At 37.1% G+C, this 24,678-nt stretch overlaps 2 protein-coding genes across 2 annotated transcripts in view; both read right to left on the reverse strand.

Annotated features, from left to right (window-relative positions):
• Positions 1 to 6,226: 6,226 nt before the first annotated feature.
• LOC145307262 (uncharacterized) lies at positions 6,227 to 9,500 on the reverse strand. Its single transcript, XM_080149630.1, has 6 exons — positions 9,400 to 9,500; positions 9,159 to 9,260; positions 8,931 to 9,029; positions 8,613 to 8,711; positions 8,082 to 8,122; positions 6,227 to 6,347 (listed from the first exon to the last, which is right to left on the reverse strand). The coding sequence occupies exons 1-5, from the start codon at positions 9,449 to 9,451 to the stop codon at positions 8,094 to 8,096; spliced, it is 381 nt and encodes a 126-aa protein (XP_080005756.1). The 5' UTR covers positions 9,452 to 9,500; the 3' UTR covers positions 6,227 to 6,347; positions 8,082 to 8,093.
• A 9-nt stretch (positions 9,501 to 9,509) lies between these two features.
• The window catches only part of LOC145306934 (uncharacterized), a 43,058-nt gene continuing 27,889 nt past the window's right edge, over positions 9,510 to 24,678 (reverse strand). Inside the window, exons 3-16 of the mRNA XM_080149273.1 lie at positions 22,867 to 22,965; positions 22,681 to 22,773; positions 22,548 to 22,574; positions 21,792 to 21,884; positions 19,988 to 20,086; positions 19,227 to 19,325; positions 13,223 to 13,321; positions 11,278 to 11,379; positions 10,786 to 10,821; positions 10,540 to 10,632; positions 10,304 to 10,405; positions 9,990 to 10,088; positions 9,700 to 9,783; positions 9,510 to 9,541 (exon numbers count right to left, since the gene is read on the reverse strand). Of these exons, the coding sequence (XP_080005399.1) occupies positions 9,510 to 9,541; positions 9,700 to 9,783; positions 9,990 to 10,088; positions 10,304 to 10,405; positions 10,540 to 10,632; positions 10,786 to 10,821; positions 11,278 to 11,379; positions 13,223 to 13,321; positions 19,227 to 19,325; positions 19,988 to 20,086; positions 21,792 to 21,884; positions 22,548 to 22,574; positions 22,681 to 22,773; positions 22,867 to 22,965 (1,157 nt within the window). The remainder of the gene's footprint in view (positions 9,542 to 9,699; positions 9,784 to 9,989; positions 10,089 to 10,303; positions 10,406 to 10,539; positions 10,633 to 10,785; positions 10,822 to 11,277; positions 11,380 to 13,222; positions 13,322 to 19,226; positions 19,326 to 19,987; positions 20,087 to 21,791; positions 21,885 to 22,547; positions 22,575 to 22,680; positions 22,774 to 22,866; positions 22,966 to 24,678) is intronic.

Genomic DNA, 24,678 nt, shown 5'->3' on the forward strand with positions numbered 1-24,678 from the left:
GCTCGGACTCCTCCTTGCGCTGCTGCCAGGGAAATGATGGTTAGGTCCCCCAGCAGTTTGAGGATCAACAACAGCAAACACAGTATGGCTGCGCCATCTCCCCACTCGTGGATGGCTTGTCTAAATCCAGCCCAGACATCCAGGGCTGCCTCTCCTTCCTCCGCCAGTCGGTCAATGTTGTAGGACACTATCCCATGGTCTCCTGTGGCCGAACAGCTGCCTTGCTGAACGCAGGAGCCATAGGATAGGCCGGTCAGCATGGCACTCTTGTATGCTGGGAACGCCAGCAGTTGTTGCCAGTCGTTCAACTCAGCCTGCGAATACAAGCCACCTGAACTGAAGTCATCTAAGGGTTCTGTCAACAACTGCTTAGGCGTATCCAGCGGGGGTGGCCTCTTCTTGGGAGCAGGGGTTAACTCTATCCAGCCTTCCTCCGCGTGCACAGTCAGGGGGTAGGTGGAGGAGCAGGGAATCTTGGTGGCGTGTTCACTGTATACCCGTGTCACAGCGTCTACAAAACCTGTGGGCTCTACTGGCACTTTGTCCCAACACTCCTTGTGCTCGCGGACAACGTACTTGTGACGTTGGCAGGTCAGCTGCAGCAGGATGTCTCCCCTCAGTACCGAGAACGTGCTCCCCTGGACACGCACCGGGTGGGCCGGGTCTAGTTGCTGGAGCTTCCAGCAGTTGGCCGCTACTTCTTCTGCCGCGGTGCTTTTCATGCGCGTTTCCAGGGTAAACCCAATATAACCTGCATGTATCTGTGCTTGAAGGGGAACGTCAACATCCCTGGCCGACACTCTGGGCAGCGCAGCCGCGGCTGGGTCAGCTGCCACGAACAACGCTGGATGGTTTGTGGCATGGGCCTCGAAGTCGCAGTTCACAATCGAGGTGGGGTTGGTCATGTTGATGAAAAACTGGGCCTGATGGTCAACCAGATATGCATCCATCACCAGGCTGGGCTGGAGGCTGCGGATCAGCCTCAAGGGGCAATCTCTTCCCAGGTGGTCCCACACGTAGGTTGCTTCCCCAGTGATGCAGGACAGCTCAGAATGGGGACACTCTAGGGTCAGGTGGTCAGACTGGGACTCCACCCGTCCATCCTCCACCACATAGGTCTCCTCCTTGACCAGCAGCCGCCGCTCCTGGAGCACTAATTCGTTGCGGTATAGCTGGCCCTCAAAGTGGACGTCCTCCCCCTCGCAACCCACCCCCTCGGGGCTGTTGACGAGGGCGCCCACCATGTCGATGGTGAAGAACAGGGGGTGGTTCAGCTGGAACGTCAGTGGCTGGGTCTTGCCTGGCAACGTGTAGACTCGGTTCCTGGCCAGGTCTCGGCACGCTTCTGGGTCTATCTTGGTTGGCCTCATGAGGGTGGGGACCGAGGTCACCTTGAGGTGACCCCATACCCCACACCTGAATGTCCACTGGGACACGGTGAGCTGACAGCTGTACCCAGTGGTTTCCCTCACCTTGACTTGCTGCAGGACGTGCACTTCATGGCCCAGGGGCACCTCCTGGTGTAGGGGCTCCGTGTTACACATCTTTTCTTTATTGTAAGACGTGACATGGGTGGGGTTGGCACAGTCCCACCCCACCAGGACGTAGCTGGTTGTAGGCCACACGGCTGCCAGCAGGAGGCCCCACAGGACCATCCACCAATGGGAGAGGCTTCCAGGTAACCATCTTCCTCGTACACGCGGCTGGGGATCTTCAGCTCTGGTCACGGCTGCTTCTTGGGACTGGACACGGCTGGGCTGCTCCTGGCTAGATACAAATTTCCATTGAGCGTTATCTGTATGCGGCCGAGGCACCCCGATACCCTCCCCAATGACAGACTGGCAAGCGACTGGCCCTTGCCTGGGTGTCGGCTCCCCTAGCCCTAAGTGCTCCCTTCCCTTGTCCAAGGCATGCCCAGTGGCATGGGGCTGAAGTGCATGTGGCACAGGCTCGCCCTTACTCACTGCCCTCCCCTGCCCTAGGAACTCAGGTGCATGTGGCACAGGCAAGTCCTTATTTTCCCAAGTTTCAATCTCCCCAGCCTCAGGTGCAGGGGGCACAGGCAAGGCTGGGTGTTTACAATATTTTGGATACAACACATTTAACAAATTCAACTTATCCTGATGTTGAGCAGCTGGGTTCCCTTGGCTGGCAGGGGGCTCTGGATGGCATGTAGCTGGGCTCTCCCTGCAGGCTGGTGGCGCTGGCTGGCATGTAGCTGGGCTCTCCCTGCAGGCTGGTGGCGCTGGCTGACTGGGGGTGACGGGTGTCACCCCTCCCTCTGGGACCGCTGGCTCGTTCCAGGACTCAGGTCTCTCGGTGGCGGCGACGGTTGTCGCCCCAGACATCAGGTTGGAGGCTGGCTCGTTCCAGGATCCAGGTATCTCGGTGGCGGCGACGGTTGTCGCCCCAGGCACCAGGTGGGAGGCGCTGGATAGCACCCCCCCATCATCCCAGGTGGCGACGCCGGGTGGCGTCCCATACATCGATGCAGAGGTGCTGGCTAGCACCTCCTGCCTCTCTCGTTCGGCGGCTGCCAGGGCCTCCCCATACACCGTCTCAGGGACGCTGGGCAGCGCCCCTCCACTCTTGCTGGGTAGGCTCAGTCGGGCAGGTTCCATCATGTTGAGGCTAAAAGGCTGGGGCCTCAGCACCTCTGGCTCGGCTATGTTGTTGGGCTGTATCAGCTCTGGCCCCAGATGGTTAAGACTGAAGCCTAGGCCAACCCGGTTGGGTTCAGCCGCGCCGCCCAGTACGTTGATCCTAGCTGGGACAGTCCCAAACTGCGGCATCCCATCGGCTCGGTCCGCAGCTCTGGGGGCGGCTGCTTGCTGTGGTGGTGCTGGGGGCGCGCTCCCTTCCATGTGGGCCACTCTGCTGGGCTTCCCTGGAGGGGCACCCTTGTCGGCGGTGCGCCTGCGGCTGGCTACCTGGGCCCAGTCAGCTCTACAATCGGCCGCCGTGTGACCGTCATAGTGGCAACGCTCACACTTGGCAGAACGGTCACGGCGTGGCTGGGTGCGTCTCTCCTCTAGGCTAACTTCCACAGGCGTTGGGCAGTCTCGAGCTCGGTGGCCTCTCCCCTGGCAGCGGTAGCAGCGGCCTGGAACCTTGTCATCTGGAGCGACCTTCCCCATCTGGTGGAGACCCGGAGCCAAGGAGCCAATCTCCATTGGCTCCGACTCGTCATATTGGGGCAACTGGATGCAGGCAGATCCAGTCAGCCCGTCGGTCGAGTCCACTAAGCACACACCTTCCTTCAGCTGCTTAGTAACCATGGTCACGGTGAACATGGCCTTACGAGTGTACTCAGGTACACTCGTAATTTCATGGTTCATCATGAGGCGTTTTACATTGGCGTTACGAATTCCACGATTTAATTCGTCCACCAACAACTCAAGATCCTCATGGTTGTAGGCGTCCCTATACAAGGCGCACTTAGTTGATATGTACGCTTGTATAGGTTCTGTCGAGTGTTGCTTGTAATCCCTAAACGCTTGTTTAAGCGTTTGGGATTCAAAAGCAGGGCGAAATAGCAATTCACACTCGGTCTTGACCTGTTCGTAGGTCAAGGCTTGGCCTGCCTCGCCAAACAGATGGGACGCCATTTCCGCCGCTTGCCCTACCAGTGACAGTAGTAGGGCGTTGCGGCGGTTGAGGGAATCATGAGGTGGCACGCGGTAAGCCGCCCATGACATCTCAAGTCTGCGGATATGTGCCGACCAGGATTGCTTGGGCGGCCCTCTAAACTCCGGCAGATTGCTCAGCATCAGCTTGCGGTACTCGGCTGGGGCCGGCTGAGGGTCATCCTGGAGCCATCCTGGGGCTTGGTCACCTCCTGGGGCTTGATGCTGGTCCATTGGGTCAACGGTGAAACGGCGGGCACAAAGTTATACAGTACTAAAATGAATGGTTTGTCACTTGAGGCTTCCTAGCCTAACAGCCAACACTGTTTGTATCACTAGGTTGGGAGTTTAGTTGCAAAGATATAACTTAGCTGTACTTATCACTAGTGAGGTGTTGAGGTTGTAGGGTAGGCTGGTAGAGGTAGATAGATGTTGAGGGTCTGAACTGCTGTCAGGAACTGATTGGGTTTTCCTTTATCACACTAGAGCTAGAAGGAAAGAAACTTGCAATTCTTTATTTGCCAAAAATACCCCTGTTAAATGCTATGGAGTAGCTCCGCTCCGGTGTGAGTGTGTGTGTGTGTGTGTGTGCGTGGAATCTCCTGTCCTTGTAACGCGCGTCCGCGCCGTCAAATCCGCGCACACGGGGAAAACGCGCTCTCACCCCTCAACTCGCTCTCTCATTGGTCCGCTTCGTCCGTTGGATTTATGATATTTTCCGCACTCTGTTGCGCTACCCGTGAATGGCGCTCTGTGTGTCCGATCGCTAGCTCCACACTACAGACGGACTTAGTCTAGTGTGGGTAGGAAGGGGGGGAGCGCGTGAGGGGACGGGGGTAACTCCGTCCGTTCCCCCTGTGAGGGAAGGGGTAACTGTGTGCTGGTGTAATAGGGCCTTTTCTTCTTAATCCTAGGCTTATCTATTATATCACCCTGATTGTATTTGCCTTCAATGGAGAGGGGCTCCTCCCCTTCCCTTGGAATAAGGGGTGTATTGTTATTGTGCTGTGGGCTTGAGATGTTTTGATTGTATATCAGGGTCTTTATTATATTACATCTAGCTTCTATTTTTGTCCTTATCACAATTGCATAACAGATTTGTTTACCAACTCTGTTCTATTTTTAGCTGTTATCGCAATACACAATAATCCAAGCCTGTTCTATTCTTAGATTTATCACAACACAACAATTTGTTTGCCAAGCTTTGCTCATAAATCTATTGTTTGGCCATAACACCAGGGTGGTAATCCCTGCAATGTAACATAATATCTGTTTTTCTAGATGGGTGGCTGCGTTGTAGCTTCTCAGGATACTCGGAGTTGACGTAGTTTTTCTCTGTTCTGGTGCACTACACTCGTATGTTAGCTCGCAGCTTGCAGCTATGTGGCATGTTTCAGCCTATCGGCGGCAGGGAATGTCCCGTCCTGCTGGCGCCGCTGATCCAAATCCGGCTGATGGCGGCAGGGAATGTCCCGTCCTGCTAGCGCCACTGGTTCGGATCCTGCTATTTCTTGCAGTAAAGTTGGCCTATTTCCAGCCGTTTACACTTATTTGGCTTGTTTCAGCCGGTCCGCAGGCCTGTTTCAGCCCTTTTGGCGCTCAATTCTCCGTTAGATATCAGCGCTGCTCGCGGTTATTCGTCAAATTTCGCTGTCTCGCTTCCACAACTGCCGGATGCAGAGTTAAACTTTGCTGTCCAGGGTGGGTAATTCAGGTTGCTTGCGTCAGTTTTGCCAGATTCACTGCTGGGAGTACCTTAGCCTCAGATGCGCGTCTGCTCTACACTTGTGGTTCGCCGTAATCTCACACAGCTGTCACCAAAGTTGTGGTATCCGCCGAGGATAAAGGGCAGACACCGGAGTTCAATTAGATTACGGCAGTGTGACAGACGTGGACACCTTACTATAGAGAAGCTACGCTTCTCTAGCTTTCACTAGATAATGATCAACATCTATTTCAGTTGTCACTTTATTGAAGGTTTGAAAGATACTGAAGCTATATACAACAAACAATAATTACATGGATAGGAATAGATAATCATAACATAAAAGCATAAATAATACATATACAATGGTCAGTTTGGGCAATAATGATCCCCCATCCCTGAAAAGGGTGGGGGAGAATTAAGAATACAGTTAACCATAATAAACATGACAGATTTAATCATTAATTCTAAGCGTAGGGAGGGGGTCACTAGACCCCTTCCCCAGGACTCGGGGGAGGGCCATTGACCCTCCACCGAACCCCAGATCAGGGGTGCCATAGGCATGGCTCACGGTTGCCGAATACCACAGTTGCTTGCCTATTATAAAGTACTACTTTGTAATTAACCTGTGGTATTGTTTTGAAGTGAAGCATTTCTATAAAACTAGCCGTTGGTGATTCTGTCAGACTTCTGACATTACATATTTCACCATAACTAATTAAGCTCTTTTAGAGCAAGTAAATTGTTATAAAAATCCATCCAAAATTTTTCATAAGATAAAAAACAGAATAAGTTGTTTATCATATAGGTATAGAATAATAACTATTGAAATCATAAACAAACTAAATCAAAGAAAGTAGCTAGACTATAAAGAAAATTTAAATAATTTCTTTTTAGATATTCTTATTTTCATAATCATGATTAATAAATTAATAAATTTGATGATAAAGGTAAGTTGTTAATGGCAGGATTTGTAGGTAATCATTCTATCCAGCCAAAGTAGTTCTGAAAGTATTCTGAAATAACAGTTATATTATTTGAAATAATAATACCAGATACAAGGTGTATATTGTATAATCAGATGATGATATAATAAGATAACGAGCAAGTGTATATTCTATAATTGGTCATAGTTTCATGTTATGATTGTTTAAACTGATATTTTTTGAGAAAAATGATTGTTTAAAATGATATTTTTTTCAGAAAAAAAATGTTAGAAGCAGCCAAATAATTTTATTCAATAAAAATTGTCTGCTAGAAAAATTTTTTTTGTATGATCCTATCAGACTTTTGTCTGATAGGATCATAACCAATTCTAGGGGCAATTGTGCACTAGTCCCCAGTCAGTCAAAACTCCTAAATCATCCATAAACGTTTTACATAACTTCATGAATTAAAGGGACTGTGAACGTAAATTTTTCTCATCTTAATATCTAATCTTAACATTATCTCATTCATAATAACTCACAGATAGAGCAAAACGCGCTTTTGTTTGCTTAAAAAACGGCTTTTTCCGACGATTTTTATAAGGTAAAGGGAAAGGAAGAAATTTTCCGTATTATATAAAATGTGCATTAAATTGCTTTTTTCTCCCATTATAGCTAAAATTAAACTTTTTCACATAGTTCTTCATTTTTCCTAACGGTTAAGCTGACTTTTAACATAATCCTTGCTTTAAACCAATGTATAGTTACTTAGAAATTGATAAAATAAGCAATATTTTTTATTGAAAACCAAATACAATAACAAATCTAGAAACAGGTTTTTTATTAGTATCCAATTAACTTTAGATGGCCCATCTCTCGCCCACCTTTAATTACAAATTTGTAAATAATAAAGACGCAATATTTCTTTATAAACAGTCTGATAAAAGTGTAAACTAATTCTCGAAAGTGGGTTTTTATTGTCCAACACAATAAAAAAGGATATTATTATTTTAAATAACCTATGAGATTCAACCCTTTGTAGACAGTGAGGTATTTTTTTGTCAATAATACAAATTTAAAATAGGTCTTTATTACCTAATTACTAGGTTATAAAAAAAACTTATTGGCAATTTTATATCATAAAATAAATCCTTAACAGTAAGTAAATTGTTTCAACTATATATGACAAGTTAAATATCCTTACAAACAAAAACAAAAACGTTCATATTTTCCCTGTTTTTTCCTTTTTCCCTCCCAAAATACCATAAAATCAAGGCATTATTCCTGGATATTTTTGTTAATAGGACGTTTTTGGTTGATCAGTGTATGTAGAAAATGTTAAGATTTGATAATCAGATGAGAAATTTTTACGTTCACACTCCCTTTAATAATTCTAGAGAGACAATGATAATCAAAAATAATTTTTCTGCATTCATGAAACTTGTTAAGCAAAGATAATTAGAGAAATTTGGCATAAGCAAATAGAAAATTATATATAATTACATCATATTATTGATTTAGTATTTAATAATAATTAGAAGACCATAAATGCATATAAAAGATTTGTCATAAATATTTACAATGAGAAATAAATAGATAAATACTTTAATACAATTCCTTTTCTCTCTAGAATTCTTATTTCTATAGACATCTTTATAAAATTCCTAGATTTTTTTACTTTAATTAAATTAAACCAATTGAACATAGGTATGCTTTGCTTATTAAATTATAGTTGTTACAAATATATGTCTCTGAGCCTAATCTTTCCAATTAAATAAAGCTAGCTTCAACCTTTTTCATATCAATTTAATCAAAATGTTTTACCTTCTTAAGACTCTACTCAATTTCTTCTCCTCTCTTACCTCCTGAATAAATGTTTCAATTTTAAAATCTATGTGTCAAAAGAAGTATTATTTAATAACAATTGTGCTTCTAGTATCTAGAGGTTTTGTTTTTAGGAGGGTGTTGGGTGAGCACATAAAATAGCATAAAACAATCCCAAGACAAAAAAGCCCATGTAAAATCATTCTGGGATAGCATGTAGCTTTATTGCTGAACAATTATTCAAAAGTATCTATTTTATATTTTACTTATTATCTTATATAATCGTGCATTGGTACTATGGATGTTGTTAAGTTTGTTATTCTATTATTAATATTTTTTTTATGAACAATGTAAGAATTGAACAAAAGACATAATTTTATGTAATTTTTTTATCTCCTTCACAAATCTGACTGTTTCCCCTCTTTTCTTTAATACAAAGTTGTAAGTGACCAATAGAAAGAATTCCTATGATGCAATAAAATAGAATATAATAGTTATACTTTTAAATATAAAACTATGAAATAAGCTTACCATGTTTTCTAAGTATTTCTGCTATTTCTCTCTTTGCTTTTATTCTTTCTTCACTGTACAAAAAACTTTCTGTAAGAGCATAATCTAGAGCTGTTTCATCTATGTTATTTTATATAATTAATTACACAGATAATTTTACTGTTAAAATATGATGTAGTTCTATTTTAGTTCTGTATAAACAACATAAGGTACTGTAATTGCATATCAGCAAAAAGTATTAACAAAGTAAATGCACAGTTTGGATAGATAGATAAATATAATAAATTAGATAGATAGATAATGAAAATGAATATGATAGAATAATGTTATGTAACTAACCATCATTATCTTTACAATTGATTTCAGCTCCATGTTCTAGAAGTATCTTTAGTGCTTCTGTTTTTCCATACCCTGCTGCAGCCATAAGACTAGTCCATCCTAAATATAAAAATATTTATAAAAATATACACAAAAACATTATTAGATCAATGGATATGATATAGATAGACAGATGTAGAAGGTAGATAGATAGATAGTCTATGTAAGTATTATAGATCTGTAACTAACCTCTGTTATTATCTTTATGATTGATATCAGCTCCATGTTCTAGAAGAATCTTTACTGTATTTGTGTTTCCATTCAGTACTGCATACATAAGACTAGTCCATCCTAGATATTAATAAATTGATAAAAATATACACAAAAAAGATTATTAGATTAATGGATATTAAATAGATGGATATAGAAAGTAAATAGACAGACAGTTTGATACAAATATAGATGTCAAATATAATAATAAGTAACTAACCATCAAGCTTCTTAGTGTTGACATCAGCTCCATGTTCTATGAGTATCATCATTATTTCTGTGATTCTATATATTGCTGTATTAATAAGACTTGTCCATCCTAGATATAAGTTACATTATGTATTCTATAGTTCTGGACTCTCCTAGATGTAAATATATTAGTTATATTAATTATAGTTCAGATTAGAGTTATATATATATACAGAGAGAGAGGTGTACAGAGATAGACAGAAATATATTTAAATATATAAAATATTGTAAATATACAAATATAGTACTGTAATAATATTATGTAACTAACCATCATTATCAGCTTCATGTTCTAGACGTATCTTCAATATTTCTGTTTGTCCACTCCCTGCTGCATCCATAAGACTGGTCCCTCCTAGATATAAATATATTAGATACATTATAATAATTTAGATTAGAGTTATATATATATATACAGAGGGAGGTGTATAGAGATAGACAGATTTATAACAAAATAAATAAAATATACAAGTATAGTCTAATAATATTATGTAATTAAATTAAAAATATAAATAAATAGATAAAGAATAGTAAATATTCAAATATGACATAATAATTAACCTTCAGAATCTTTAGTGTTGACATCAGCTTCATGTTCTAGAAGTATCTTCACTATTTCTGTTTTTCCAAACAGTTCTGCATAAATAAGACTGGTCATTCCTACATATAAATATATTGATAAAAATGTACACAAAAACATTATTAGATCAATGGATATGCTATAGATAGATAGATGTAGAATGTAGATAGATAGTCTTATACAAATTTTGATAGAAATGTAACTAAACATTTTATCTTTATAATTGACAAATATAAATAAATAAATAAGTTGTAGTAAATATACAAACATAGTGTAATAATATTAAGTAACTAACCAAAAAAATTATCTTTAAGGTTGACATCAGCTCCAAGTTCTAGAAGTGTCTTTACTACTTCTGTGTTTCCCATCCCTATTGCATTATGAAGAAAGGTCATTCCTAGATATAAATGTATTAGATACTTTATATTGATTATGGTTCAGAGTACAGTTATAGATATACAGAGAGAGGAGTACAAAGATAGTTAGATTCATAAATAAATAAAATATAGTAAGATAATATTATGTACTAACCATCATTTTCTTTATAGTTGACATCAGCTCCAAGTTTTAGAAGAATCTTCACTACATCTGCATCTCCAGAAAAGGATGCACGAATAAGACTCTCTAGAAGGTAATTTTTTATATACATTATATATTCAGTATTTCTAGTAGATAGATAGAGATTTGTGACAGAATTTGGACAAAAATCAAAGAAAATTTCTATTGCATAATTAATTTCAAAGAGTATAAATATGTTTAAAATTTTAGATAACTAACCATTTATAAAGAAGATTTTATCTCCCCACTTAGCTCCTAAAATATAAACTCTTGAATATATTTATGAAAATTTTTTAGCAACATAACTTTAATTTAAGATTGATTCCAAACAGCTTAAAAATCGGTAAAATTTCTTAATTAAGTTATCATTCTTGGTATTCTTTTTTAAAATATTTTTTTATGAACAATGTAATAATTGATTTAAAGGCATATTTATGATAATTTTCTAAAGTTTTCCCACTCTCCTACTCCTAACAATATTTATTTACTAAATTGTGTGTGACCAACCAAAAGAAATAACAAATATGAAAATTATACTTTAAGCTTAAAGATATTAAATAGAATTCATGATAATTTCTATCAACTCCCATTCCCCTCTATATTTTCTTAAATTTTAGGTTATTAGTATAGCAGAAAGAATTCCAAAAAATCTTACAAAAATCTAATGAATTTGGTTTAAACCTAAAAATTTCAAGTTAAAAATAAGCTTACCGCTTTCTTTGAGTATTACTGCTATTTTAAACCTTTCTTTTAGTCTTTCTCTCTCTTCATCCATTGGGTTGTATCGTAAAGCATGATCTACAGCTGTTTTACCTATGTTATTTATTGATTACTTAATATATTACCCTGTCAAAATTTATAGTTATATCACCTTAGTTATAAAGTCATTATATCATTAGAATATAAAGTGTATTTAAAAAAAAAAAACAATTGCTTAACTTTTTCCAATGTAAACCCTTCAGTTTTGGTCAAAAACTAACAAAAAATGACACAATTCATATCCAAGCACTGTTGAATTTTGAATTTACTCTACAGCTCAACCTAGCCCTTATAGAAAATTTTTCCTTACATGGAGATTAAAAATGAACAAATCGTCTTAAGTACTTGAAATCTTTTAGTTTGAATGTTCAGATTTTTTTTACTAGGCATGTCAAGACCTTTCTATAGACACCTTTACAAGGCCTCTAACACAATCCTAGCCAATTTGGCACAAAAAATACAGACCCATCAAACACTGAGACATGATGGGTCTCTCTAGTACACGATGTTTAACAGGTCTTTCTTTTTGATGCCAAAATGGCTACGATAGTGTTAGACACCTGGTTAAGGTGTCTATAGAAATATCTTGACATGCCCCGTCAAAAATTCTAAACATTATGAGGGTCCTACCCCAAACGTAGGAGTCCCAAACGTTGGAGTGGACAAACGCAGGAGTCCCAAACGTCAGAGTGGACAAACATAGGAGTGGGAAAAACGTCGGAGTGGACAAATGTCGGAGTGGACATTGCTTAAGTAAAACGAAGGAGTCCTCGCTATTTTAATAATATGACAATTTTGAAATTTTTTTTATATCCCTCTATATACAAAAAAATGGTTATGGCCGCAGCGCTCGGCCCCCTGGTCTATAACCTAACCTAACCTAACTAAGAAAAATAAGGGGACCAAGGGAGGTGGGGGGGGGGGATGTATAAAAAAATTCAAAATTGAAAAAAAAAATCAAAATTTAAAAAAAATTCAAAATTGAAAAAAAAATTATAAATTGAAAAATTTTTTTTTTTTAAAATTCAAAATTGAAAAAAAAAATTTGGGACTCCTGCGTTTGTCCACTCCGACGTTTGTCTCAAAAATCCTGTGTTTGTCCACTCCAACGTTTGTCCCACTCCTGCGTTTGTCCCACTTCGACGTTTGGGACTCCTGCGTTTGTCCACTCCGATGTTTTTCCACTCCTACGTTTGGGACTCCTACGTTTGTCGTGGAACCATTATGGGGTCTATCTACAAGATTTTAAGTACTTCAGATGTTTTTTTAAGACAGAGCTGTCATGTCTCAATATTTGGTGAGGCTGTCATTTTCATGCCAAATTGGCAAGGATTGAGTTAGAAACCTGGTTAACGCATCTAAAGAAAGGTCTTTATATGCCCCTTCAAAAACTATAAACTTTATGTGGTCTATTTACAAGATCTTAAGTACCTTAGACAAATGTTCTTTTTTTAAAAAAGACAAAACTGTGTTAATTAGTAATAAAATGTGCACTCTCCATGTAGAGAAAAATTTCCAATCAGGGCTAGGTCTCAAGTTGTAATACTCTTGAGAGGTCAGTATATTCAAAATTCAATATTGTTTTCTCATTGTCAATGCTTGGACATGAATTGGGTCAATTTATGTTAGTTTTTGACTAAGACTATAGTGAAGCAATTGGTTTTTTATTAAACTCCCTTTAACTACAGATAGAAACACAACTTATATTTTTATTACTTTATTCGTACAATACTAATTTAAAATGTATATATTCCAATTAAATTGTTAAAAAAAAGAGTGTAACAATGTCTTTACATTTTAAAAAAGAGTGTAACAATGTCTTTACATTTTGAATCTTTCAAAGAGAGTGTGCTACCAGTGAGACATAAAGCCCCCTTATGTAAATTACGTAACTAACCATCATTATCTATATGGTTGACATCAGCTCCATGTTCTAATAGTATTCTGGCTGTTTCTGAGTTTCCTTTATATGCTGTTGCCATAAGGCTAGTCTGTCCTAGATATAAATATAGTATAATTATCTTAAATTCTAATTCTTTAGTTCAGAGACATATAGATCAATATAGAGAGAAATGTGAATAAATAGATGGATAGATACATAATTGTAGTTTTCTAGAACATAAACTATGTCTTGGTAATTATGTGGTGTATGTCTGCCTATCTGGAATTGATCCCAGAGTCCCCTTATTCCTAATGCGGCACATATAATTTTGTGCTGTTCGTTTACGTGGCATCCCTCCCATGAGAGGCGCACCAAACAATAACAAGCGCATTATTTTGTTTATATACACACAATACTTCCTGGCTTGATGTGTTCAAAATCTAGGTAATTTTCTTTTACATAGGAAACTGGATATTTGAATATTAAAATATCTTTTTGGTTATGGAAAAATAAGACAATTGTATTTTCTTTAATATTCAAAGAAAGACCAATTATTTTTGAATTTATTATGTATGCGATTTTTTTTATATGCATTTATGATAATTCTATTCGATTGACATTTAGTTCTATTATGTTTTTATATGGATTTATGCAATTTTAAGTTTGAATTTTGGAAATATTTTTTTTGTTTCATTATTTTAAAATCACAAGACCTATCGTTTTTGGAATTCTTAAAATTAATTCTTTTTGAATCATTATTTTATTCTAAAAACAATATATAAAATTATGTATTAATTTTAATATTATTTTAGGTACATATGTTTCATGGTTTGTTCAATAAACAATCATTCGTAACACTGCCTAGTTCACTGGGGAAGTAGAGGATGTCTGCTCTGTAGCAAGCTTTATCTCGGAAATGGCTATGTCTGTCCATATTCCTTGACAATGAAACATAGATTCAGTTCATCAGCAAGAAGAACAAGTGCAGCGGGTAGCTTTGCTTATCCGACGAGCGGGATTTATTGAATTTTAGACATTACTAAATTATAATCAGTGCAAAGTAATAGTGACGAAATGCCTCCAAAAATGACCAGGCTATCTATCCTTAAAGAACGGTTGCTTAAATTAGTGGACGATTTAAGTGCTGAGTTAGAAAGAGTGATGCAGATTGTTAAAACCACTGCAAATCTTGAAGTTAATCTCCAGAAGGATTGTTTCCTTTTGCATGACATGCACCGTAATTGTGAACATGTTGTGAGCGGCTTAATCAGCCATGAAATTGAAATCCATAGTGAGGAAGGCCTGAGTGATATATACGGTGATCTTGTTGCTGCGCAAAAAAGTTATTGTGAACTGAACAAAACTCTTGAAGCTATAAATGAACTTAAGTCAATTAAAAGCCTTATGGATATGGCTGGTGATGATTTATATGCATATAAAGCTATTTTGAGTTTGCTAAGGTTGTTGGTAAAATCAAAGGTGATTTTGTAAAGCTACCTAGCAAACTTATTCAAGATATGACTGCTATGATGGGCAGATTAGTGAGGGCCAATCCAGAGCCCGTGTCACCTCCCGTTAATGGTTTGGTGGATCCTAGTTTGATGCCTTTGTATGGTAATCAGTTGTTTGCCAGCCAGCAGTCTATGTTTTCGCCACCGACGTATATGCACCGGCTGGACAAAAAATTGTTGCCAACGTTTGATGGCTCTGAGACGTCATATGTAAGCTTTAAGGAGAATTTTATCAAGCTTACAGCGGCGTACGACAAAAGCTACCTCCAAATGCTTTTAGCATCAGAACGGGTAGTGAAGAATAAAGATCTGAGGCTGCAGCTCCAGCAGATCTCTACTCATGCTCAACAGTGGGTTTAAAGGATCAGTTCTTTAAATCAAGGATCAGACAGCTTTTATGTATTTTCAACAAGTGGAATGGTAAGGAGAAGATGTCATCTAATGGTCAGATAATTGCTGCAATGGCAGAATTTACTGGTGCCATTACCCAGTTGAAGCAGTTGACTAAGGCCGATGATAAAGTCACTACGGGTGAATGGTTAACTGTGTTATTGTTGGATTTATTTTCGAAGAAGTTGCCATAAAATAAATCTATCTTTGGGATGTATGGATTCCCCAAATGTGTCAAAGTTGCTTGAGATTTTAGAGCAACACAGAGGAGCCTTACTCCTGTCCGACAGTTCCTGTTCCGGCAAAGGGCAAGGCAATGCTGCCGCAGCCACCACAGCTGTAGGTAGCACCTAAGCTGGAAGCACCTTTTATTCTTGAGGTTAATCTGATGATGATGTTTCAAATCATCTCAGCTGTGGATCACAAGCACCAGAAAGTTTTGGTGAGGTGTATGTGGGATTCCGGAGCAAATCTTACCATGATTACTCAAGATTTTTCCACACGGCTGAAGTTACCTAAAACTGGACGCTCAGCAAAAATCTTCTTAGCTGACGGAATAGTTCAATCCTGTCCTACTGTTAAGATGTATCTGGTGGACAGGAATGACAACTTGCACCTGCTGGAGGCTGCAGTTGTCCCAACTATTGGTCATACAGAAGGACTGTGCTCCATTGACCCCAAGATATTCAACATGAGCCCAGATGATTTTACTATGGTGAATGGGCCAGTGGATGTCCTCATCAGCCATATACGGCCATCTCTGTTTCCCGCCGCCAACTGCTTAAAAGGCGAGTCGTGCTTGTACCGCAGCTTTTTTGGTAGCGGCTGGCTCTGCGTGTCTGCTGAGGGCCTAGTGGAGGAAAGGCCAATTGTCTGTAAAGCCATCAGGTTGGAGAGTAAGTCAATGGATTTTTTAAATTATGAGAGTCTTGGCATCCAGCCACCACCGTGGGGTGTGCATCACCGGGGTTGACTGGGATCAAGCTGTTCCAGAGATTTTACGAGACAAGTTCGTGGACAGCTTTAGAGACCGTGCTGCGTTGGCTGATGTTTCTTTCAGCAGGTCTTTGGTTCCTGATAAGCCGCTAGGCTTGCCGACAGCTGTGGGCTTCTGCGATAGTTCAAGTTCAGCCTACTCTGCTGTTGTTTACCTGAGGTGGCCCACCGAAGATGGTTATAAGGTGGTATTGGTCTGTGCTAAGACCAGAGTGGCCCCTTTACGTTGTGAAAGCATTCCCCGTTTAGAAATGCTTTCATGTCTTATCCTTATGAGGCTTGTGGATGCTGTTTCCAAAGCTCTGCCTTTCCAGTTGGCTGGCAGGATGTATTTGACTGACAGTACCTGTGCACTGGCACAGATTTCCAGCGAGAGTGTGTTGTTAAATGTTTTTAACTCACACAGATGTAGCGAAATCCAACAGTTAAGCCAGCCCGAAGAATGGAGATGGTTGCCTACTGATGAGAACATCGGCGATTTGGCGACACATGGAGAATGTAGTGTATCTCCAGGTAGCGTGTATCAAAGTGGTCCTAGCTGGCTGCGCTTGGAACAGGATCAGTGGCCGGTCAAGACGTCAGCTGAAATAAATCCTAGGATACCTGAGTCTGAGTCTAAGTTAAAGTGATCACAAAGCAAGTTATAAAAATTTCATAAAATTTGATATATATTTGGAATTACTTATTTATTTTGAATTATGACAGAAATTTTGCTATATTTGATATTAAAAGTGATATTTTAGTGATAAATATATAGAAGCATATTCTAAATCCTTGGGTTATTTAAGAGCAGAACATTTAAGTACAATCTGACCAGAGGAGTATTGAAAATGCTTTATAAAGTAATTGTATGAATGTATACTAATCACACTACTATCACAATAAAAGAAATGCCACTAGAAACATTTTTGAATTTATTCAATCCTTTTATTTTAAACATCTATACATATATAGATGATCTTTGATGAGGGGACAATAATTCCTTCACCCTGCCCTTTTTGTGTACAATAATAAGCTTTCCCAATACCAAGTAATATTTAGATTTCCAATTCCCCTTGAAATGATAATTAAATGGAACCTTACAAGAAGGCATTTTTGCCTATTAAAGAAATAGATGGCATGAAGATTTAGAATGGCAATTCATTCACATGATTTGTTTCTTCTGATTTTAGAGTACCTCATGCTTGTTATTCCATACTGAAGCCATTTATTTGCATTCAGAAGAGGTATGCATGAATTATTTTATTACTAAAATACTAACTTATGCCCTTTCACCTCATAGCCCAAATGATTGCTGGTGGAGCTCTAATGGTCTTCTTTGGTAATTGTAATATCAATGAGGAACTTTAAAAAATATTTAGACTATACATGTTTTATTGTTATACGATTCCACCTTCAAAAGATTTTAAATTGGATATCTATATTATTATTTATTATATGATACATCCACCACCAGTTTCTTCCTGTTCTAAGGATCATTTTATTAAGACACTTTGACACAACATTGATAACAAAAATTATACTGAATTTAACTGTGCAATACTAATACTACATCTCTCTAAAACCATTTAAGGGCCCCTTAAATTGTGTTTCCATAATACATTATTCTACACTAGTTCTGATTGCCTGATATGTTAGTTGCACTAAAATAAGCTGAAAAATATCTTTTTTGTCATTTGGTCAAACATTTTTTAACCTTAATTGCAACTTTTTCAGTTATCAATAAGCAAAATTAATAACATTAGTATAAAAAAATTTTCTGAGCTTTTTAAAATTTGCATTAGTGCAAATGCAATTATTTAAGATTTAATTTTTAATGATTTCAGGTTACAGTCTAAATAATTAGTTTTAAGGTTATCTTAATTTTATCGTATAAGATAATATCTTACCCTATTTTGTTGGGTACCTAATAAATGTTGGGTACCTTCGTAATTTATGGTCTAGCAAATTAATCCAAAAGCAAATTCAAGATTTCTTTTTGTTTTAGTTGTTGAGGCTGTGAGGCACAATTGTTATGTGTTGAATGGAGAATGTGTAAGTCTTCAGTATTAAGTATGCATTTTTCATCCTATCCCTTTCATTCCTGTCCTTTACTGTGTAAGTGAGGCTTGTTTGAGTCCTTGTGAACGTTGGTAGAATGTTTTACACAGAGAAAATTAAGATTTAAGGCCATTTTTGGAACTCTTGTGATTTATGTGGTCATGTGTTTTGACTTTTGTGGACCCTGTCTGCACTCAAATTTTTCAAAAATGTGAGTTTATGTGCCTAATTCCACCGTCAACATGGCGGGTGTGTCTTGGTAATTATGTGGTGTATGTCTGCCTATCTGGAATTGACCCCAGAGTCCCCTTATTCCTAATGCGGCACATATGAAGACGACTTTTTGTGCTGTTCGTTTATGTGGCATCCCTCCCATGAGAGGCACACCAAACAATAACAAGTGCATTATTTGTTTATATACGCACGAGCGTCATTGTTATGATAATGAAAACTCATGTTTTGTATGAAATGTGTTGTTAGCTGTGCTGTATTTCCCTCAAATACTTCCTGGCTTGATGTGTTCAAAATCTAGGTAATTTTCTTTTACATTGTTTTACATAGGAAACTGGATATTTGAATATTAAAATATCTTTTTGGTTATGGAAAAATAAGACAATTGTATTTTCTTTAATATTCAAAGAAAGACCAATTATTTTTTAATTTATTATGTATGCGATTGTTTTTATATGCATTTATGATAATTCTATTTGATTGGCATTTAATTCTATTATGTTTTTATATGGATTTATGCAATTTTAAGTTTGAATTTTTTAAATATTATTTTTGTTTCATTATTTTAAAATCACTAAACCTATTGTTTTCGGAATTCTTATAATTAATTCTTTTTGAATCATTATTTTATTCTAAAAACAATATATAAAATTATGTATTAATTTTAATATTATTTTAGGTACATATGTTTCATGGTTTGTTCAATAAACAATCATTTGAAACACTGCCTAGTTCACTGGGGAAGTAGAGGATGTCTGCTCTGTAGTGAGCTTTATCTCGGAAATGGCTAACTAACTTGACAAACTAAGATACAATTAAAAAATATAATGTAGTAATATTTTGTAACTAACCATTGTAGTCTTTATGGTTGACATCAGCTCCATGTTCTAGAAGTATCTTCACTATATGTGTGTTTCCATACATTGCTGCATTCATTAGACTTGTCCCTCCTACATAAATATATAGGGTGCTTCAAGAGAAATGTCTTTCTTAAAAACTTAGTTATGCATAGAAAATAAAACAATTATATAAAATGCTTTATATATTTGAAAAACCTTTTCTTGTACTTTTATGTTTCAAATATTAAAAAAAGGATTATTTCAACAAATTATGCCTTAAAACCGGTTTTTCCACAGCCAAATTGGGCGGCTTGTGTTAATCAGAAAAAATGTTATGCATACCATTAGATAGATAGATAGATAGATAGATAGATAGAAAGGTTGAAAAAATTTTAAAGTCAGTTGGAACATTTTACCACATAGCTCCTACACTATACTCCTATACTAAAAACTAGAGCTTATGACAGTTCTGACCATAGACATAATATTTTTCTACTATTAACACAAGCCACACAGTTTGAATTATTTAAATGTTTGCTGTTTTGCACATAATATAAAATATTCATGATTCCTTAATCTTCAAAATATAGCACTTTGGAAAAAACGGTTATTAATATATCTTAATTTATTGAAATAGACATTTTTAAATATTTGAAACATAAATGGACTATAACAGGTTTTTAACTAAAGCTTTTAGAATAATTGTTTTTTTTTAGTTTTTAAAAAAGATATTTCTCTTGTGACAACCTAAAGTATAGTAATATTATACTAACCATAATTATCAATAGTGTTGACATCAGCTCTATGTTCCAGAAGTGTCTTTACTGTATCCGTGTTTCCCTTCTCTGCTGCCTTCATGAGACTGGTCTGTCCTAAATATAAATTTATTGATAAAAATATAAACAGAAAAGAAATAAGTAGATGGATGTATAGAATGATAGTTAAAACGGTAAGATAAATAAAGAGACATTTTAAAAATAATTATTTAGATAAAATTTATAAAGATTTAAATATAGTATATTATTGTTATGTAAGAAAAGGGAGAGCAAAAAAATGCGGACCTTTTTGAAATCTAAATTGCGAGGCTTGTGTTAATAGTACAAAAATGTTATGCACACTGTCAAAAACTGATATGAACTCTAGTTTTTGAAAATATAAAATAATTCCTGTGCTACTTCTAGTTCAAGAGCGACGTGGTAAAATGTTCCTACTGACTTAAAACTTAACTTGCAAGTAAATCATTATAGATTAAAGTATAAAATGTGCTAAAAAATGCGCGGCATGTGTTAATGGTAGTAAAAATATATACATATTGTTAGAACCCTCATGAACTCTTGTTTTTTGGAAATTTGAGAAAGGTTAAAAAAAGTTTTAATTCAGTTGGGTCATTTTACCACATAGCTCTTAAATTATTTTGTATCACAGGATCCATTCTTATATTACCAAAAACTAGAGCTTATAATGGTTCTAACGGTATGCCTAACATTTTTCTACTATTAACCCTTACAGATCGGGGACGGGGTGGGGGCTCCAAGAGCCCCCCCTCTGGTTTTTTTAATCTCATTTTTTTGTAGGTAAGATGAAGAGCTGTGACTTCATGACTTTTTAAGTTTAGTAATTATACGTCGGCAAGAGTTGATTTTATTAGGATATCTGGTCTCTGTCGGTTGTGAGGTCCGGTCAAAGTCGGTTGGGTAGCACCAAAATTAGAAAAAAATTCTAAATAAATCTTAATTTCTTCATTATGACTTTTGTGTATAAGGTAGAAACCTATATTTTTTTAGGTGAATACTTAGATTTCAATGACCTTCTGAGAAAAGTGGTGTTATGACCATTAGACCGCTCCATGGCCGACTTTATGACCGGTTTTTTGTCCAGCTTTTACTATACTAGACATATATCATGAATATCGTGGCTTCTATTACAACTAGAGACCTATACATTTTTATGGTAAATCCTTGAGCAACAATAAACAGATAAAAATATTAATTGGCCCCGCCAACCGCCGTTTTACCGCCGTAACCGCCGAAAATGGCGGTTTCCGTTATTTTCCGTTTTTTGGCGATGAGCAGAAAAAGTATTTTTTTGTGATGAAAATTAAAAGTTCGTCCTAAAATTTGGTTATCCTAGCTGCAAAAATGGCCGCTCTACAGCTGGTTTAAAATTTAGCGGCTGGTTTTGTCTTTAGAGGCAATTGTGTGCTAATCCCAGAAGTCAGTCAGAACTTGCTAATTCCTCCTCAAACACTGTAAGTGAGTCCCCCTGGTTTTAGATTAAATATTTGATTCATTGTCCCATCCTTAGATCCCTGGGTCTTTCTTGGATATAAATATATATACTTAATATACTTTAGTTCAAGGGTATAGTTTTAGATATACATAGATAGTTGTAAACAGAGATAGATATATTGATAAATACTGCATAGATAGATGGATATAATAGATAGATAGATAGAAAAGAAAATAGATAGATAGCTCTCTATGATTCAAATAATTCAAATAATCTGAAAGAATCTTAAAGAAACTTTGAGTGGCTTCTGTGCCTGTAATTTTTTACTCTAACTCTCATTAATATTACCTTTAGAGTCAGTTGCATTAACAACAAATTGGCCAGTTTTCAATAATGTTCTAACTTCAGTCTCATCTCCAAGTGTTGATGCAGCAATCAAAGCTGTAAATAAATATTTAAATAGTCATGCTCTATTATTCTACACCTGTTTTGAAATTACAGTCCCATTGCAACAACAGTGAAGTAGAGAAACATGAATGTTTAACAACAAAATTACTTTTGTGAAAAAATTTTTTATTCACAACAGCCAGATTTAGTATAATAAGGGCTTGTCTGTGAGTCCATAACAGCTAGCCCTAACTATTTATTTAGGTATGTTAGAATTTTCCTATGAATTAAAAACTTGGAATGATGCATCATGTGACAGTCAAAAATAATCTAGAAACTGCGCAAATTTCTAGACACACATATATTTAAATTTTTTACTCTCTACCTGGAAAACACAGCCAGGTTTGCTGACATCCTGTGACCACCATAATGGTGACCTTTAAAATATTTCAATTTGCACTTTTATCTTGATCAATAATTCATTTCTTGCTTTTACACAAAGAAAATGAGCTAGAAAAAATTTAAAGGGTGTGTGGTGTTCCACGCCCTTTACAGATGATGCTAGTTGTATGCTACTGATTTTTAGCTTCACTTTAATTGCTATTTTCATTCTTGTTCACTTTGATAAATAAGTAAGCTTAGTATCCCAAATTTGAAGCCTTCATCTTCAATAACAAAAATTTATAGGCATTTTATTTAAGTATAATAAAAGTTTACCTTTGCTATTGTAACTTACTTCTGATGCTAAAAAAGGAAATATCATTATTTTGCTTCAATATCTAATATATGTTTCTTAAAATTTGACTTAAAAATAAACACAAATCTAGTATCTTATAAGAAATAGTCAAACCTCCACATTGACTTTGTCCAAAATCACCACCAGCCTCTCTGATTTTCAATGCAAAACGTGAATCCCCACCTGCCTTGTATAGAGGTGTCCTTCCTGATTAAAAAACAAACAAATTTTATTGATGAATCCTGTAAGTTGATCTAAAGTTACAATTTTTGTAAAACCTGTTATCATTCAAAATTGTACCTTCTTCATCTTGAATATTCATATCTTCTTTGTAAACCATTATCACAGTATCAAATAAGTTCATACAATCAGGAAAATCATGAGTACAATACGTATCTCCTGATATATAAATTTTAGAGTTACAATGAGTTTTAGTATACATTTTTTAACATTACATTCCTGTTGGTCATCTTGCTGGGTAAACTAACCTGTAGCATTAATGTAATTAATGTCAATGAGGTGTCTGTTTCAAATTTTTAACACACCATGTCATACTATATTTAATTGTATCTACTGTTGATATTTCAGGTGGTGTGGGTGGGGTTAAACACCCCACTTGGTTTACTAATTGAGTTTCAAAAGGATTATGGAAGTCACCAGTGGAAATTGTTTTTTTTTAATATCCATAACTTGCAGTCACTGAATGCCCAGTAGAGATAAAAAAAAAAACATTTTAAATTGTAAATATACTGAATCAGCTTTAAATAGTGCAAGAAATGTATGATTTACAGCATGACCCCTAAAAAAGTCCTTTAACCCTTAACGGTCGGGGGGGGGGGGGCGTTGAATGCCCCCTATTCGGTTTTTTCTGTCTTATTTTCTGTGTGTGAAAGATAAAGAGCCCAAACTGCTTGACTTTTTAAGTGTGGGTATGAGACATAACTGAGAGTTGACATTTTTTTAATATCTCCATCCTGGCGGGCACAGGATGCCAGCAAACCTGGCAGGGTCATCCAGGTAAAGAGCAAAAATATTTTTTTTACTTAAACAAAGCATTTTATCTTACTAAAATACTAAAATATCCTCTAGTAGTACATCCTCATATTAAATACATGTGTTCAAGTCAATTTCAGGTTCCAGGTATGATCCTGCAGGTCCTGATCCTCCAGGTCTCCAGAAATCTTTAAATGGCTCCTGTGGCCGCAATTTTTGACTTAGAGACTTCAAATTTTAAACTTAAACTTTTCTTACATGTCTACATAATAGGGTGGGTCGATTTTGGACATTTTTTTTCTGAGGCCAAAGCGGGGATCTGCACTCAATTTATATAGATATAATACACCTCTGGATGATTTAAAATTTATCCTAAGTCTTAAAACCGCTGACGACCAGACATTCAATTGTATAGCTATTTGTAAATGGGAGTCAAAAATTTATGGAATCAGAACTATGGCTTCATGGTGCTCCCTGGAAATGCCTTGAGGAGCTGAGTCAGGAACTTTTGTCCGTTTCAAAAAATCTCGTTCCTAGCCTGAGAAAATCTAAAAAACCTCTACAAATTGGACAATTCTCAATAAACCTTAAAAAATTTTGGTTTTTTAGTGATTTCTAAGGCTAGGAACGAGATATTTTGAAACGGACAAAAGTTCCTGATTCAGCTCCTCAAGGCCTTTCCAGGAAGCACCATGAAGCCATAGTTCTGATTAAATTTTTTTTTGAATGTCGTCTTTGCATACTAATAAGTAATGAATTATATTTTTAAGTGGTCGTGTTCTAAAACTCAATTTTTTAAAATTCTTTTTCGGTCAGAAATGTTTTTAAGGTTAATTTTATCTGTTGCATATCCCCGCTTTGTCTAATTCCGATATGAATAAGATCCGCCGCCGTTTTCCCGCCGACCGCCGACTGTGGCGGCTGGCAGCTGCCAAGTACAGCTGCGGCCGCTTAAATTTATATTTTGATATTTCAAATATAAGATTTACATAAAGATAAACATTTTCTGCAAAAAAATTGTTCTTCTAGCTTCAAAAATAAAAAAACTATGCCCCGCCCCATAACTCCAAGAATTATTCCCTACTCCTCCTTTTCAAGAAATTTTTTCAGTTGTCATCT

Source organism: Acartia tonsa, chromosome 15, assembly GCF_053477335.1.
Source record: "Acartia tonsa isolate MP-2025a chromosome 15, ASM5347733v1, whole genome shotgun sequence".
Taxonomy (NCBI): Eukaryota; Metazoa; Arthropoda; class Copepoda; order Calanoida; family Acartiidae; genus Acartia; species Acartia tonsa.